General features: G+C 43.5%; 1 protein-coding gene across 1 annotated transcript in view; it reads right to left on the bottom strand.

Annotated features, from left to right (window-relative positions):
* LOC308089501 (uncharacterized protein) overlaps positions 1-15,015 on the bottom strand; it is a gene marked incomplete at both ends in the record, with an annotated part of 277,868 nt that overhangs the window by 251,254 nt on the left and 11,599 nt on the right. Inside the window, one exon of the mRNA XM_080434267.1 lies at positions 10,454-10,597. Coding sequence (XP_080290393.1) covers positions 10,454-10,597 — 144 coding nt within the window. The remainder of the gene's footprint in view (positions 1-10,453; positions 10,598-15,015) is intronic.

The following is a 15,015-nucleotide window of genomic DNA, read 5'->3' as shown; positions in this document are numbered from 1 at the left end:
GGCAGAGGTGCAGGACGTGGTAAAGGACACAAAAGAATTTCACCCACTTTTTTACCTTGTAAACCTGTGATGTGACAATAAAACTGATTCTGATTCTGACATACATATTCACTTAGCCGATCTACAAGCTCACAACGCTTTGAATCGCTTTGATTTTGTATCAGTTGGCATGTACTGTGGCTCTGAGTGGTACTTATTATAACACTCCTCCGGGTGCAAGGCCACATTGCATTGTTTACAGTACCACCTCGTCTCGCACCGGATGGGTGGTATAGAGCAAACCCTGCATCGCCTACGTGGTCCCGCACATCCGGTGGTGGGAGGAAACTTTGCCAGTACATGGCCTTTCAAGTCGGGCTCCAGCCTAGACTGAGGGTCGCGGAAGGGTGCCCTTTCTGGCCTAGGCGCCACTACAGGTGGAGGGGCATTTCTCCCTTCTAGCTCACCCCCAGCAGCTCTCTGGGCGGGCTGGGGTGGGCTGGTCCAGGACTTTATCACACATTTCATGAAGTCTAGAAGACATTTGCATTCGCCCTGTGGATGCTTGTTCCTGTAAATGATAAATGCATTGTGCATACAAATTTCAAACAGATAGGTTACAAATTTGTTTGTCCATTTGTTGGACTTTCTGACAAACGGGTAGTACGTAATGCTCTGGTCCAATCTATCCACCCCGTTCATGGACTTGTTGTATGCGACAACACAAGAGGGCTTCAATTTATCCACTCTCTGACTCTGCTCACCCTTCTGGCCTTTCTGCCATACTGTGACGTTCTCGGTCTCGTTCTCATGGAAAGTGGAGATCATTCTCACAATGTTCTTGTCCCGCCACCCCAAGACCATCACCTTGTTGTTGTGCCTTGTAATGATCTCTCCAGCTTTCAGGTCAGCAGTAGTGAGCTCTCGAATGAGTGGTGGTTCGCCTCGGTTCCGCCGCAGTGTGCCGCAGACATGGGTCTGGAGGTTTAGCAGTATGTCACACATGCCTACCGAGTTGTAGAAATTGTCCATGTATAATCTGTGGCCATTACCGGCTAAACCATCCAGAAGGCCGACCACTGTGTCAACCAGGGGAATCTGTTCTTCTCCACGACCGCAGTATGGCCTCATGTTGAAACAATATCCTGTCTCAGAGTCGCACAGGATGTAGGATTTTATGCCATATTTCACAGGTTTCATGGGATTGTACACCTTGAAACTAAGCCTACCCCTAAACAGCAATGTACCTTCATCTATACAAATGTTTTTGTTTGGTTGGTACATTTCACGAAATGAATTGTAGACAATGTGAGATCTAAAACTGGGCGGATTTTGAACATCCTGTCCTTGCCAGGTACAGGTGTAGCATTGTCAGTGAAATGAAGGAAACGCTGGAGAATTTGAAACCTGTTGCGCCTCATTGTTTTGTTGAAGAAGGGGGTAGAGAAGATGTCTTCAGTCGACCAGTACATCGAAAGCTCTGGCTTTCGAATGATGCCAGTCAGAAAATGGAGCCCTAAGAAGATCTTTAGTTCTGGGACGTCAACAGGGAGCCAATCCCGAGCTCGAGCATGAGTCTGCATTTCCGTGACGGCTGCTATGCACTGGTCAGCATACAAATTTGTCTGAAGGACAATCTGTTCGAGGAGCTCGTCAGACATGAAGAGCTGCAGGAAGTCCACTGCGTTCTCAGACTGGAGAGCCGCAGCAGCACCACAAGGTCCAGGGTCTGCAGTGAAGGGGATGTGTCTTGGATACCAGTCCCCAGTTTTCCACTCATCTGCAGCTGGACTGGGTCCCCCACGTCCTTTACCACGTCCTGCACCTCGTCCTGCACCTCCTTTACCACCCGGCCTGCCACAAGCTCCACCTCTGCTCTGTTGCCGACCTGTAAATTATAGAATACATAATTACTATAAAATACATATTTTTTCATTTGTGTGGTACTGTAAGTGATGGATAATTAGTTTGATAACAACTATGGTTCACATATCTGATACAATTGGAGGAGAAAAATAAAAGGCTACAGAGATTTCTGCTCCAGAGAGCATCCTTTTAGCTTGCTTTCACAATAAATATATATAAAAAGATACTATTGTCTGTCACAGTATTCAGCACAAGAACTTTTTTCTTACCTCCTCTCTTGGATCTGCCAACAGGTGGTAAGGTAGACTCCTCCTTCTCCAACTCCTCCTCCCCCTCTAAAATCACAGTAGTAAAATAGAAAATAGTTTAGGAAATATATATATAATTATTTACACTCCCAGCATGTCTTCAGGCTGGTCCATGATTTTATGATGTAAGGTAAGGTAAAATGATTCTTACCGTCACTACTACTGCTGCCCACATCAGCACAGCCACCTGTAGCGCCCCCAGCCCCACTGGCACCAGGCAACTCCTCGTTGTCTGAAAACAGTGAGATTTTGGAAGTTTGGTAAATGTCTGATTTACACAAAATCAATTCAATGCTCCTCTTTATCCAGACCTACTTACAATAAGCCACACATCAAAAGATACAGTAGCCTACATAGGTTACCAATAAGTTTTACCACCCTTTGATGTGAAATGACATCAAAGGTAAGTGAACATGCTTGTTGACAGAACCTCATGAAGATGTAAACATTGCGGTTTACATGACATGACCTTTGTTTTCAGTTCAGGGCTTTGATCTAAGACAGTTCAAGCACATGCAGGGAGGGGGCCTGTTTGCACCTGGCCTCCTTCACCCGTGCTGAATAGTATTTCAATGACATGATATGAAGATGTACACATTGCTGTTTACATGACATGACCTTTGTTTTCAGTTCAGGGCTTTGATCTAAGACAGTTCAAGCACATGCAGGGAGGGGGGCTGTTTGCACCTGGCCTCCTTCACCCGTGCTGAATAGTATTTCAATGACATGATTTTCCCTGCTATGATTTATAATAACCACTAGATGTCATCATTACCACCATATATATATATATATATATTGGCATGCTGACTGTATATATATGTTGGATGTCTTATGTTATAGTTCTTGCTTTAGCATAAGACATCCAATGTACTATATTTTCGAAGGATTTGTATACATTTTATACAGTACGACATGCACATCCATAACACGAATTTGAGCTGGCGATGAACACAAATAAAGCAGATTGCACACGTGCTCCAACTTTGAGGTGTAATATAAAAGATAGCATATCTACAAGCTCACAACGTCGCAAGCGATGCATTGTGAGCTTGTAGATCTGCCATTTTCAAATGATTTTTATAGCAACGCGTTGTGAGCTTGTAGATCTGCCATTTTCAAATGATTTGTATACATTTTGTTATAAGGCCATACACAGTCATTTTATCTGGAGGCTAGGCTGCAAATTACGCGCACCGTTCGTGTTGGGTTTGAGCGATGAACAATATATAAAGCAGATGAAAGAATAGTATGAATGAATAGTTCTTCTTACCACTGTCAAGGACAGGAAGATCCTCTCTCATGGGTTCCCACACATCCGCGGAATCCACGTCGTCTGAGAATGAGACTGTGGAGCTGAATGGAGAATTGAATGGCGACTCCACGACCTCACGACGCTCTCGAAAGTCCCGATCCGTTGTGATTCGGGCACTGCGACGTGGTGGAGGTGTGTCGGTTCCGACACTCTCCGGTCCAGCCTCGACACGAGGTTCATCTTCACCCGAAAGCTCGGAATCGGTCTGCGGCAGGGCCTTTTTTTGGACCCAATACTGCATCGACTCCTCCAGGGTTTGCTGCCGTAAAGAGCCTGCGGCACTCGGTATGCTACTCGGCGGAGCAGGCCGTGGGAGAGGCCGTTTGAGCCTACACTTTCTTGGCATGGCTGTAGCCTGTATAAAACTAACACTGAAATAAACTACAAACTAAATAAACTCACTCACCTCACTCCTCACTATCAACGCCCTTCTCTCAACTCACTACAAACATACAATACAATTAACGTTTTTTTTTTCTTTTTCTTTTTTTTACACACAATACAAATACAATAAACTAAATCTGCTCTTTCCCTTACTCCTCTCTCTCTGTCAACTACCTTCCCTATAAATGCCAATAAACTAAAACTAAATCTCCCTTCCCTAGCAACTCTAAAACAACAATAAACTAAATCTGCTCTTTCCCTCACTCCTCTCTCTGTCAGTCAAATCCCTTCCCTATAAATGCCAATAAATCTAAACTAAAACTAAATATAACTAAATCTCCCTTCCCTACAAACTCTAAAACACTAACACTATCACGATCGCTCTCTATCTCTCTCTCTGTCTGTCTGTCTGTCTGTCTGTCTGTCTGTCTGTCTGTCTGTCTGTCTGTCTGTCTGTCTGTCTGTCTGTCTGTCTGTCTATCTATCTATCTATCGCTCTCTCTCTCTGTCTCTGTCTCTCGTCTCTATCTCTGCTCAACTCTCTGCTCAACTCGTACCTACTCCCAACGACCTGAGCTGTGTTGCTTGGAGCTATTTATTTGTTTTGGTTTGGTCACGTGATTTCTGGTTAACCCTATGTGATCCAGACAAGTCAAGGACACCAAAAGATGCGGAAAAGTCCCCTCTATTGTAAAACCACTGAAACCCCAAAACGCGTCGAACGCGTCGACGGCCAACTGGACAAAGTAGCACTTGACGCGTTATCGCGTCGAGGGCAGTCAAAGAGTTAAGCTAAATGAGGATAAAACAGAAGTTCTCATAATTGGCTCCAGTGAGCAGAGAGAATCAATAACAAGTAGACTTGGTAACCTGGCTGTAGAAAGTAACACCACAGTAAAGAACCTGGGGGTTATTATCGATTCTGAATTGAATTTCAATACACACATTAATCATGTCACCAAGATTGCTTTCTTTCATCTTAGAAATATTGCGCGAATTAGAGACTATCTGTCGTTAGACGATGCAAAAACGCTGATCCACGCTTTTGTTTTCTCTCGGTTTGATTACTGCAACGCACTCTACTCTGGCCTGCCAAAGAAAACAACTGACAGATTACAACTTGTTCAAAATGCGGCAGCCAGAATTTTAACTAAAACTAGGATGAGAGAACATATCACTCCAGTTCTAGCTTCACTACACTGGCTCCCGGTTGTTTTTAGGATTGATTTTAAAATTCTTTTAATAGTTTATAAAGCTCTAAATGGTCTGGCACCTTCCTACCTCTCTGACTGCCTAGAGAGATATGTTCCAAACCGGGCCCTCAGGTCTTCAAGTGCTGACCTGCTCGAGGTGCCTACAATGACATATAAAAAATACGGTGAAGCAGCATTCTGCTTTTACGGACCGACAGTGTGGAATAAACTCCCATTACACTTAAGACAGGCAGCCTCTGTCGATAGCTTTAAAGCACAGCTCAAGACCTATTACTTCACTCTTGCTTTTAGCTGATTCTTTGGTTGATTTTTAATTCCTCACTGTATTGCCTATTTTAATGTTGTTTTATGCCTTTGCTTTTATTTTATTTTATTTTATTTTTGTTTGCTTCATTGTTAAATTGGTTCTAACTGTAATTGTATTCTTGCTCTGTAAAGCACTTTGAGCTGCATTTCATGTCATGAAAGGTGCTATACAAATAAAGTTTATTATTATTATTATTATTATTATCTGGCCATCAAAGACCACGGGACCTTTATTATTGTGTAAAAAGACATATTTAGCCACCTGCTCGAATGCCCCTGCCCACTGTAAAAAAAAAAGATCATGCTAAAACTATAGAAAGCAGTAAATGAAAAAAATGTAACACTCATCTTTTATTTACTTTAATTACAAGCTAAAACATAAACCTTGGTTGTAAAAAAACAAAGTTGTCCTTTAAGTAAACCAAACACAGTAGGAACACTTTCAAAGTATAATTTCCAACTAAATAGGTGATGCCTTTTTATTTGGTGTGACTTTTGAGATCACCAGATTTCAAGGAAATGCATTTTAGTGGAGCAGATAACCAAAACTATCATTCCGTTTGTTATAAAAGCATGACATTTGGTACACTTATAGCCAGAGACATTCCAAAAATAATTGGATATGGAGGCATCATGAATTTTCAACATGGCGCCCATGGCATTTTCAAAATGGCCACCAGCAAGAACTGTTTTCTTATGAGTGATGGATAGAATATGATATGTCAGACTTATTTACAATACATACTACTTGGTAAATATCTTGGATAATTGAAAATTGTCATTGAATATTCAAGATGGACGCTATTTTTCAAGGTGGCAGCCGTCACTAGACGGTCTGATATGGGTGATCTCGTGTCATTTTTTATGCTGCAGAATGAAAATGTGGTACTTTGGAATTGGCCAGAAGCTTCCTTCTACCTCACAACTGAATATGACCACTGTTTCTTTCAAGATGGCAGCCATATGTCCAAAATCAAAATTATATGGAGCTATTATCTATTTTATTGGAATTAAAATGTTGATCCAATACTCCAAAACTCCAAAATCCCTATATCTGCAAAATGAAAACAACTGAACCATTCTATGAATGGAAATGTAATAGAGTGGATGTTGAAGCACAGCCAGGGCACACTGGTGACACCACTACTGTGAAACTCAGCATGGGGTTCAGTGCCAGCTAAATACACTCCGCTTAATAATGCCATATTTTCGGTAAAGAATGTGCTGGTTGTGGTGATAGTTTATTGATAGTGTAGTTTAGTTTCCTAAATGCTATCTAATGTTAGCCCCACATCTACTTAATAGTTTACATATTTAGATGTAGCCACACCTAAATGGACAGGATCTGCCAACGTGGGAGAGCAGAGCCAAGGGTAACGGGGCTTTATATGAGTTTCATATAGTTACCCGGATGGTGTACATATCGCACAGGAATTAATGGTACTGGATGAACAATCGGCAAGGTGTAGGGCAATTTTCTTATCCGAACCTAGTTGTATCCCATACTTGAATATGTTTCCCTGTAGTAAAAGGTGGTAAAAGGATAGTCCCTCTGCCTTTACTGCAAACATTGTATTTTCTTGTCTGAGAAAATGTCAAATAAATTCCAACTTGATGGTCAAGGACCATCAACTTCTTGCACAGCCAAGACTGACTGGAAGCTCTGTATTATATGCCAAGAACACACGGCAGAGGCATTGAAATATCCTTTGCAGTCCAAGCGAGCAGACAAGGGGAGAGGATACACTTCCCTTGCAGAGCATTTAATCCAGTTTAATGAACTTGGCCAGCTCCCATCAACATTTCCAATTGGAAGACTAGATGAGGGTCATGGTATTGAAGCAGCCATGGTTGCGAACAAAGCTCAATACCATCATACATGCAGGCAGAAGTACAATGTAGCATGCAGTGAAAGTCCTGATCAACAGTCAGAATGCAAACTCAGAAGGTCCCAACCAAGTCGGACTCCTGAAATGATACAGGACATGTGTTTCTTCTGCAGGTAGCCTGCTGGCAATGAAGGCCTTCATGAGGCTGCAACATTTCAATTGGACAATCGGGTGCGCGCTGCTGCAACCCTACTTCAAGACACAGAACTTGGGCAACTTAGTGCTGGGGACATGGTGGCCATTGAAGCTAAGTATCACACCAGATGCCTAGTAGGTTTCTATAATTGTGCCAGAAAGGCTAGCTTAGAAGGTCTTGAAGATAATGGCCAGAGACATGCAGCATCAACCTCTGGTGTTGTTTGCTGAGTTGTTGCTTTACAAAGAAGAGACCAGACAACGATGATGGGTCAGCACTTGTATTCAAACTAGCTAAACGTTCCCAGCTCTACAAGTCACGAATGGAACAGCTACCGTAGGAGTAGAGGTTGATAACAAAGTTAACTCTACACGACTAAAAGAGAGACTTCTTGCAGAGTTCCCTGATATGCGAGCTTACAACAAGGGAAGATATGTCCTTATGGCCTTTGAAGACGACATCAGCACTGCTCTTGCCTGTGAGCAGGATAACAACAAAGATGCTATGCACATTGCACGTGCTGCACAGATTGTCCGCCATCACATATGCTGTGTGGCCAAACCATTTAATGGTTTTCAAGAACAATGACAAGAGGACAGCTGTTGTTTACCCTTGTGAACATGGTCCTAGAGGGACCCAGCATCAAAGATGGAAGAAGCAACATCTAGCTATGTCAGTGGCTCAGACTCTACAGCCAGAAGATGAACTTTGGTGGGCTTTCGGAACTGGGAAGAATTTCCGATACTTAGCAGCCCATGAAATTGCAGCAGGGCTAGGGCCTGAGAAAGCACACACACTACCAGTGTTCCATGCATTGACGGGTTGTGACACTGTGTCAAGCTTCGTTGGCCACGGGAAAAAGACTGCGTGGGCTGTATGGGCTGTGTTTCCTGAGTTTACACATGCCCTGTTGAAACCGTCTTCAGCCCCAAATGACATACCACAGGGGGTAATGGCCACGATTGAGAGGTTTATGACCGAACCAGCACATGCAAAGAAATACAAATACAATGTACAATCCACCCCTCCAACCAAGGCTTCCCTAGAAGAGCATGTCAAGAGAGCAGTATACCAAGGAGGCCACGTGTGGGTCAAGTGCTGGTGTCAACACCGTGCAAACCAGTCCAGTTATGAACTTGTTGCAAATGTAAGAAGGGTTGTGTTGGGCAGTGCAAGTGCAAAAGAGCTTACAGTAGTTACAGTGCACAGCCCTCTGTTTCTGGGAAGGCGAGTGTAAATAGTCTTCCCTGTGATAGACCCTAGGTTTGGCCTCACATAATATGAGTCTTGTGAGATAGAAGGAAGCTTCTTAGAAATTCTAAAGTTCCTAATTCAAATTCTGCATCAAGAAAAATGTATAATTAGACAGAGATCATCCATATCTAACCAGTCTGAAAACATGGGGGGCATTTTGAATTTAATTAAAATGTTAAATTATCCAAAAAACACATTACCAAGTACTTATGATAATTCATTAAACACATTTTGTCAGCAATATCATATTATATCAGTTGTTGCTGAAAACAACAACAGTTGTTGCTGGTGGCCATATTGAAAAATTGGCTGCCATGAGTGCCATGTTGAAAATTCATGATACCTCCATATATCCAAATCTTTTGGGATCACAAACTGAATGATTCCTTTATATTTTGGAGCTAAGCTGCTGGACTATTGCCCAAAAAAGACAAATGCAGGGATGTCCTCAGAATCAACAAATGTAACAAACACTGGTCTCTTATATAGGTGACACCAACAATAGCACACCTGAAGGGGTTCAGACAATTAATTAATTAACATTCCTCAAGCAGAGGGCAAGGAACTTTATGCAACCAATGGAAGTAGAGTCCTCTATTCTCCTGCTGATTAACACTTGGCCTGCCTTGCCCCATGTTTGCAAGAGGAGGCTGACACTCGCCTGCTTCCACATGTGGTAGATGCTGTGCCATGTTGATACTGATTTTGTACTGTCTTTGGCTTCATTCAGCAAGATAGGTTGCAGGTTGCTGTGGGTTGCCTTTGGTGTTGGATCAAGTTTTCGGTACATAGCTGTTCATGAAATGGTTGCCACAATGACTCCAACACAGTGTCTGACTCTCCCAGTCTTTCACGCTTTCAACGGGCGTGACACTGTATCTGCGTTCGACAGAGGAAAGAAGACTGCCTAGGAAACTTGGTCATTCCCAGACGTGGAAAAGGCTTTCAGTGACTCCTATGCATGCCAAGTGAGGTCAGTGAAGGATCAATGGTCCTGCTAGAGTCATTTGTGGTGCTCATATATGACCAAACCAGTGAGTGCACAGAAGTGAATGATGCCAGGAAACCACTCTTCACAAAGAAGCCAAGAACACTAGATAACATTCCTCCAACACAGGCAGCACTCAAACAACACATCAAGCACATTTGTTACCAGGCCAACTCTTGGAACCAGGCATTGGTCCTAGAACCGGAGATGCCAGAGCCATCTGATTTGGGCTGGACAACTGAAATAATTGGGTGGCAACCGTTTTAGACCACTCTCCCTGACTCATCAGCATTGTGCCATGAATTGATCCGCTGTCACTAGTACTATACGGAAGGGTGTACTGGATGATGCAAGTGTGCCAAAGCTGCACTCAAATGTATTATAATTATTATCACACATATTTTTTGGTCTTGTTTTTTACTCTTTCCTTTACACAAGATGTGACAATAAAGAACACCCTAGAACCTTGATTTTTGTCATTTACTATTAACATAAAATGAAAATAGACTACCACCATAGGTTCATTCTATTAATTTGTTTTGTATTATTCCTATTGTCACACAATGGAAGTAAAGTTTCACTATATTGCAGTATAATCCAGTGTCCAAGCTAAAATATACGTAATACTATGTAATTTCACCTTGACATAAATGTATGTCCTTGGGTTCTGACAATGTCCTGCATAGATTAAAAAAATATACCCATCCTGTACAACTTCACTACAGGTTTCAACCACCAGAAATACAACACTACATGCCTATCCTGTACAACTTTAGTACAGGTTTTAACCACCAGTAAATGGAACAGTACATACCTATCCTGTACAACTTTACCACAGGTTGCATCCTTGCATCGAACAGTCCGGGTACCTCGTCCATCTCTTGCTGTTCCTCTGACAATGTTGAACATCTTTTGGAGGCCATCTCTCTAGATACAGTAGACCTCTCCCTGTGGTGCTCTGTCGAAATAACCAGTAGAAAAACCTTGTAGTTATTAACACACGCCAACCACCGATGGTGCGTAGATTCCTCTTTGGCTGGAAAACTAGGTAGACTAACCAGCAACTCTAGCATCTGCCCAACATGGTCAAGGCAGACAGTCGCCCACCCTAGAGTCTGGGTCTGATTGATCTTTCTTCCGGTTAAGGGGGAGGTTTTCGTTGACACCGTCGCATGAATTCATGGGTGGCAGAGCTCCGTCTACAGACGGATATCCGTCAAAATTAATTATTTGTCACATGATTTTTGAAAATTTATTTTGTATCATTTCTAACCGCAAATCTGTGGCAGTGTTGATTTTGACAGCAAATTTTGACTTCAGTTTTAGTCATAGTCTTTTGATTGAAATTCCATTTAGTTTTAGTCCTATTTTAGTCATCTGAAATGTTTTACTGTAAGTCTAGTTTTAGTCGACTAAATATCATAAGATTATAGTCTACTAAATCTACAGTTGATTTAGTCGACTAAAATGTATTTCTGCGGGCCTTGATGACATCGTAATGGCTGATTTTACACTTGGTTGCATGCTGAAAATAGCCGATCTACAGAGCTTGTAGATCTGCTATTTTCAGAGCGCAACACCCCCGAGTGCAACCAAACATAAAATGTATTGTCTTTTAGTTCTACTGGATCTCTTCTCCACTAGTCCCTCACTAACATTTTAGTCTAGTTTTTATTTGTTGACGAAATTGTCAATACATTAAGTCTTTGTTTTAGTCATCATAGCTTAGTTTTTATTTAGCGCTTATTTAGTTTGTCAGTGAAAAAAGGTAGTTGACGAACATTTTTCGTCATAGTTTTAGTCGACGAAATCAACACTGCACTGTGGCAACACATTCCCACAAATAGTAGTCATATAGTGAAACAGTAGGGAGGGAAAATGACAGGTATTTGCCAGCGATGTGTGTGCCAGTCTGGCATTATGTTCCACTTTTCTCTCTGACCAGGCGCTGCAGTGGATACTCTCCCATGTCAATGTTGGCCTCTGATTTGGAACAGATGCGATGGAGTCGGTGTCTGATATAGATGAACCAGACAAAAGGGGTTTCGTCTCTGGTGGCTGTCTCTACCTTGTAGGTCAGTTATTCAGCATCCATCAAAGCTGTATTGATACTAGTACTAACGATCACAGTCAACCACACGCACCACAACAAAGAAGTGTATTTCAAACATCCAGAGAGGCTGTTTGATTTAAAATTCTATGCAAATGAGACTTTACCACTACATCACACCACAATCTATTTACTTTTCCTCTCACAGTTACTATACTGTATTTACTGTCAGTAAATGAAAAACGACAATGCCTTGAGGCATGTCTTTTTAAGTTATTGTCTCCACCAGGCCGAAAGGCATGGCGAGAGAGTATGTTTTGCACCCCGTGTGTCCGTCCGTCCGTCCGTCCGTCCGTCCGTCCGTCCGTCCGTCCGTCCGTCCGTCCGTGTGTCCTTCTGTCTGTGACCAGCTAATATCCCGCACTGTTGGCCCGGTCACTGCGAAACTGTGCACACACACTCCCTGGATGCCAAAGCAGAACCTCTGCCTCAAATTTTTCAGATCAGCCTGTCATAGCGCCACCATGAGGCCGATGTTTGCAACAATTTTGTTTTGATATTACTCCTACAGATTTTGGCACACCGAATTAAGCCAAACAGTTTCTCTTTAATCCCTATGACAACATCAAAAGGGAGGAACTGACGGAGAGGGTGTGACAGGCAGCGCAAGGTCAAAAAGCAGTTTGGGGAGGCTTGGAGGGTCATCAATGAGATGACTGGCCGGAAGATGACCAAGGAGGGACAGGTTGAGGGACACAGCCCAGAGGAGAGGGTGACGACCTGGTTCGACCACTTCCAAAGACTGCTGGGCACAAAAGCAGATGGAACTGAGGAAGATATATATCAGAATTCCTCCAGAACCTCAACATCAACGATAATCCCTCCACAGCCAGTGAGTTTGCAAGGGCAAAAGCCACACTGAGAGAGGCCAAAAGTGCTGGGTGGGCAAGTCCCTGCCCACCACCATGGAGGTTGTGGGTTCGAATCCACCATGGTGCAACAGGCTTTGTCGGGCATCTATGTGTCGGGCTCCTCACTGGCAGGTGAGTCAGTAGGATACAACAGCTGTGACAACACAGAAATGTGTGTGGGGAGGAATCAATTGGCATAACGACTAAATTGGGGAGAAAAAGGGGTAACAATAATTGGCTGCTCTTAAAAAAAAGAAAATGATATGAACCGGTAATGACACGCCATCGATCCTCATCTGAGAGCAAACCAAAATGGTTTTCAAGAGGGGAGAACTACCGTGGCCCAGATCTTGGCCCTAAGGAGAATAATCGAGGAGGTGAAAAGGAACAACCTGACTGCTGTACTGTGCTTCATCAATTCCAAAAAGGCATTTGACTCGATCCACAGAAGCACAATGATGAACGGTGTCCCTCCAAACCTACTCCTGGCAAAAGAGACCACGTACGCAGGCACTAGGGCCAAGGTGGTGACCCCAGATGGCAACAGTGAGGAGTTTGACATCCTGGCCGGGGTAATCCTTTCCCCCTTCCTCTTCATCATAGTCCTGGACTATGCGCTCAGGAAGGCCATCAGTGGACGAGAGCAGGATCCTGGCTTCACTATAACACCAAGGAGATTGAGACGATACCCCACAGTAGTCCTGACAGACCCGGAATATGCGGACGACATCAGCCTACTCTCCGACCACGTGGAACAAGCACAGGAGCCCGTGAACAGAGTGGAGTCAGAGTGTGCCAAGGTTAGCCTTCGACCAAATGACAAGAAAACCAATGTTATCACCTATATTATTACTGCTCTGAGGGAAGTCAATGACTTCAAATACCTGGGCTCATGGGTCAACTCAATTGAGCAAGATCTGAATCTGCATGGAGGGCCCTGAACAGGCCAGTGTATGGAACTCCAACCTCCCCCGACAAATCAAACTCAGCTTCTACTATGCAACGGTATAGTCTGTTGCTGAATGCTGGCAGTGAATTTGTCTTTTTTTTAACACATCGACCGCCAGAGGTTAATCTCATAATGTACTCACCAGTGCCAAGGTGTTATTGTTGTTTTTTTGTTTTTTTCATGTCGCCATAGATCTTGTTAAAATCCTTAAGATTGAGCCGTACACGGTCTGTTTACATCGGCGACATCTCACTGCTTCTACCAGTGAAGACCACGTGTCAAACGGGGCATCCATGTTGTAGTTAGAACGGTTTACGTTAAACAGTGATATGCGAGGAGAAAAAACTACAAGGAGAAAATGGAGTTTCAGTTTCGTCTGCAGAACGAGGGCGGACGTGATCGTCAAAACCGGATCCCAAATAATTCTGTTTCCGGTCATCAAACCGGAAGCGGAAATGGATCAAAACATTCCGAAAGTGCACCTGGAAAATTTCAGCGCGAAAAGACCGTGGACCGTAGGGCTACGGTCTCGGCGCTTAACAGTTGGATTTAACGGACCGTAGGACTACGTTCTTGGCGGTTAATGTGTTAAAAGACAAATATACTCGTCTTTGGCGGTTAACGGTTGGATTTGAAGTCTTATGGAGGTAGGTACAAAGCTATCTGAGCCCCTTTTAGTGAGTTTCGAAGCTCTGTACGGCCTGAGGGCATCAGTTTGTAGTGAGTGTGAAAAGTGTGAGTATTGTCCTCAACTATTTGAGAGGCCTTCTTTATTGTCCGTTTCTTGTGGATGCTGCTGAGTGGCTCCTGGTCCTTCCCAATGATCTTGCCACTTATCTTAACAACCCTGTCGAGAGGTTTCCGGTTGATGACACGCATCACACCAAACCATGATGTGATGTTGAAGGTCATGATGGATTCCACAAAGGACTTGTAGAAAGCCTGCAGGATTGATGGTCGGACCTGAAGCTTCCTCATCTTTCTCAGGAAGAACAGTCGTTGTTGGCACTTAGAGTAAATATTCTCTGCGTTGGTCTTAAAAGCGAGCTTGTGGTCGATGGTGGTGCCAAGATATTTATACTCCTCAACGCGCACTATTGTCTGTCCATTTATCTCCAGGGCCGGGGGAGTGGGCGGGTTACACCTGAAGTCCACCAGCAGTTCCTTTGTTTTGCTGGGGTTTAGGTCCAGGAAATTGTTCTCACACCACTCTGCAAACCTGTCCATTACCCCAATGATGCGGTCATCGGAGTTGGTGGTGTCAACAATAACCGTGTCATCAGAGTACTTGATGAACAGCATCTCAGGGTCTGAGCTGCTACAGTCATCTGTATACAGGGGGAACAGGACTGGTGAGATGACACAGGCTTGTGGTGACCCGGTGGATACAGTTCTGTTGGAGCTGTAGTTACCGTTGAATCTAACAGTCTGGTTTCTATCTGTGAGGAAGGAGAGAATGAGAGCAG

This window comes from Gymnoscopelus braueri, assembly GCF_963280865.1.
Source record: "Gymnoscopelus braueri genome assembly, chromosome: 1".
NCBI classification, from domain to species: domain Eukaryota; kingdom Metazoa; phylum Chordata; class Actinopteri; order Myctophiformes; family Myctophidae; genus Gymnoscopelus; species Gymnoscopelus braueri.
Note: the sequence above shows the minus strand (reverse complement) of the source record. Positions and strands in the feature narration are given on the sequence as shown.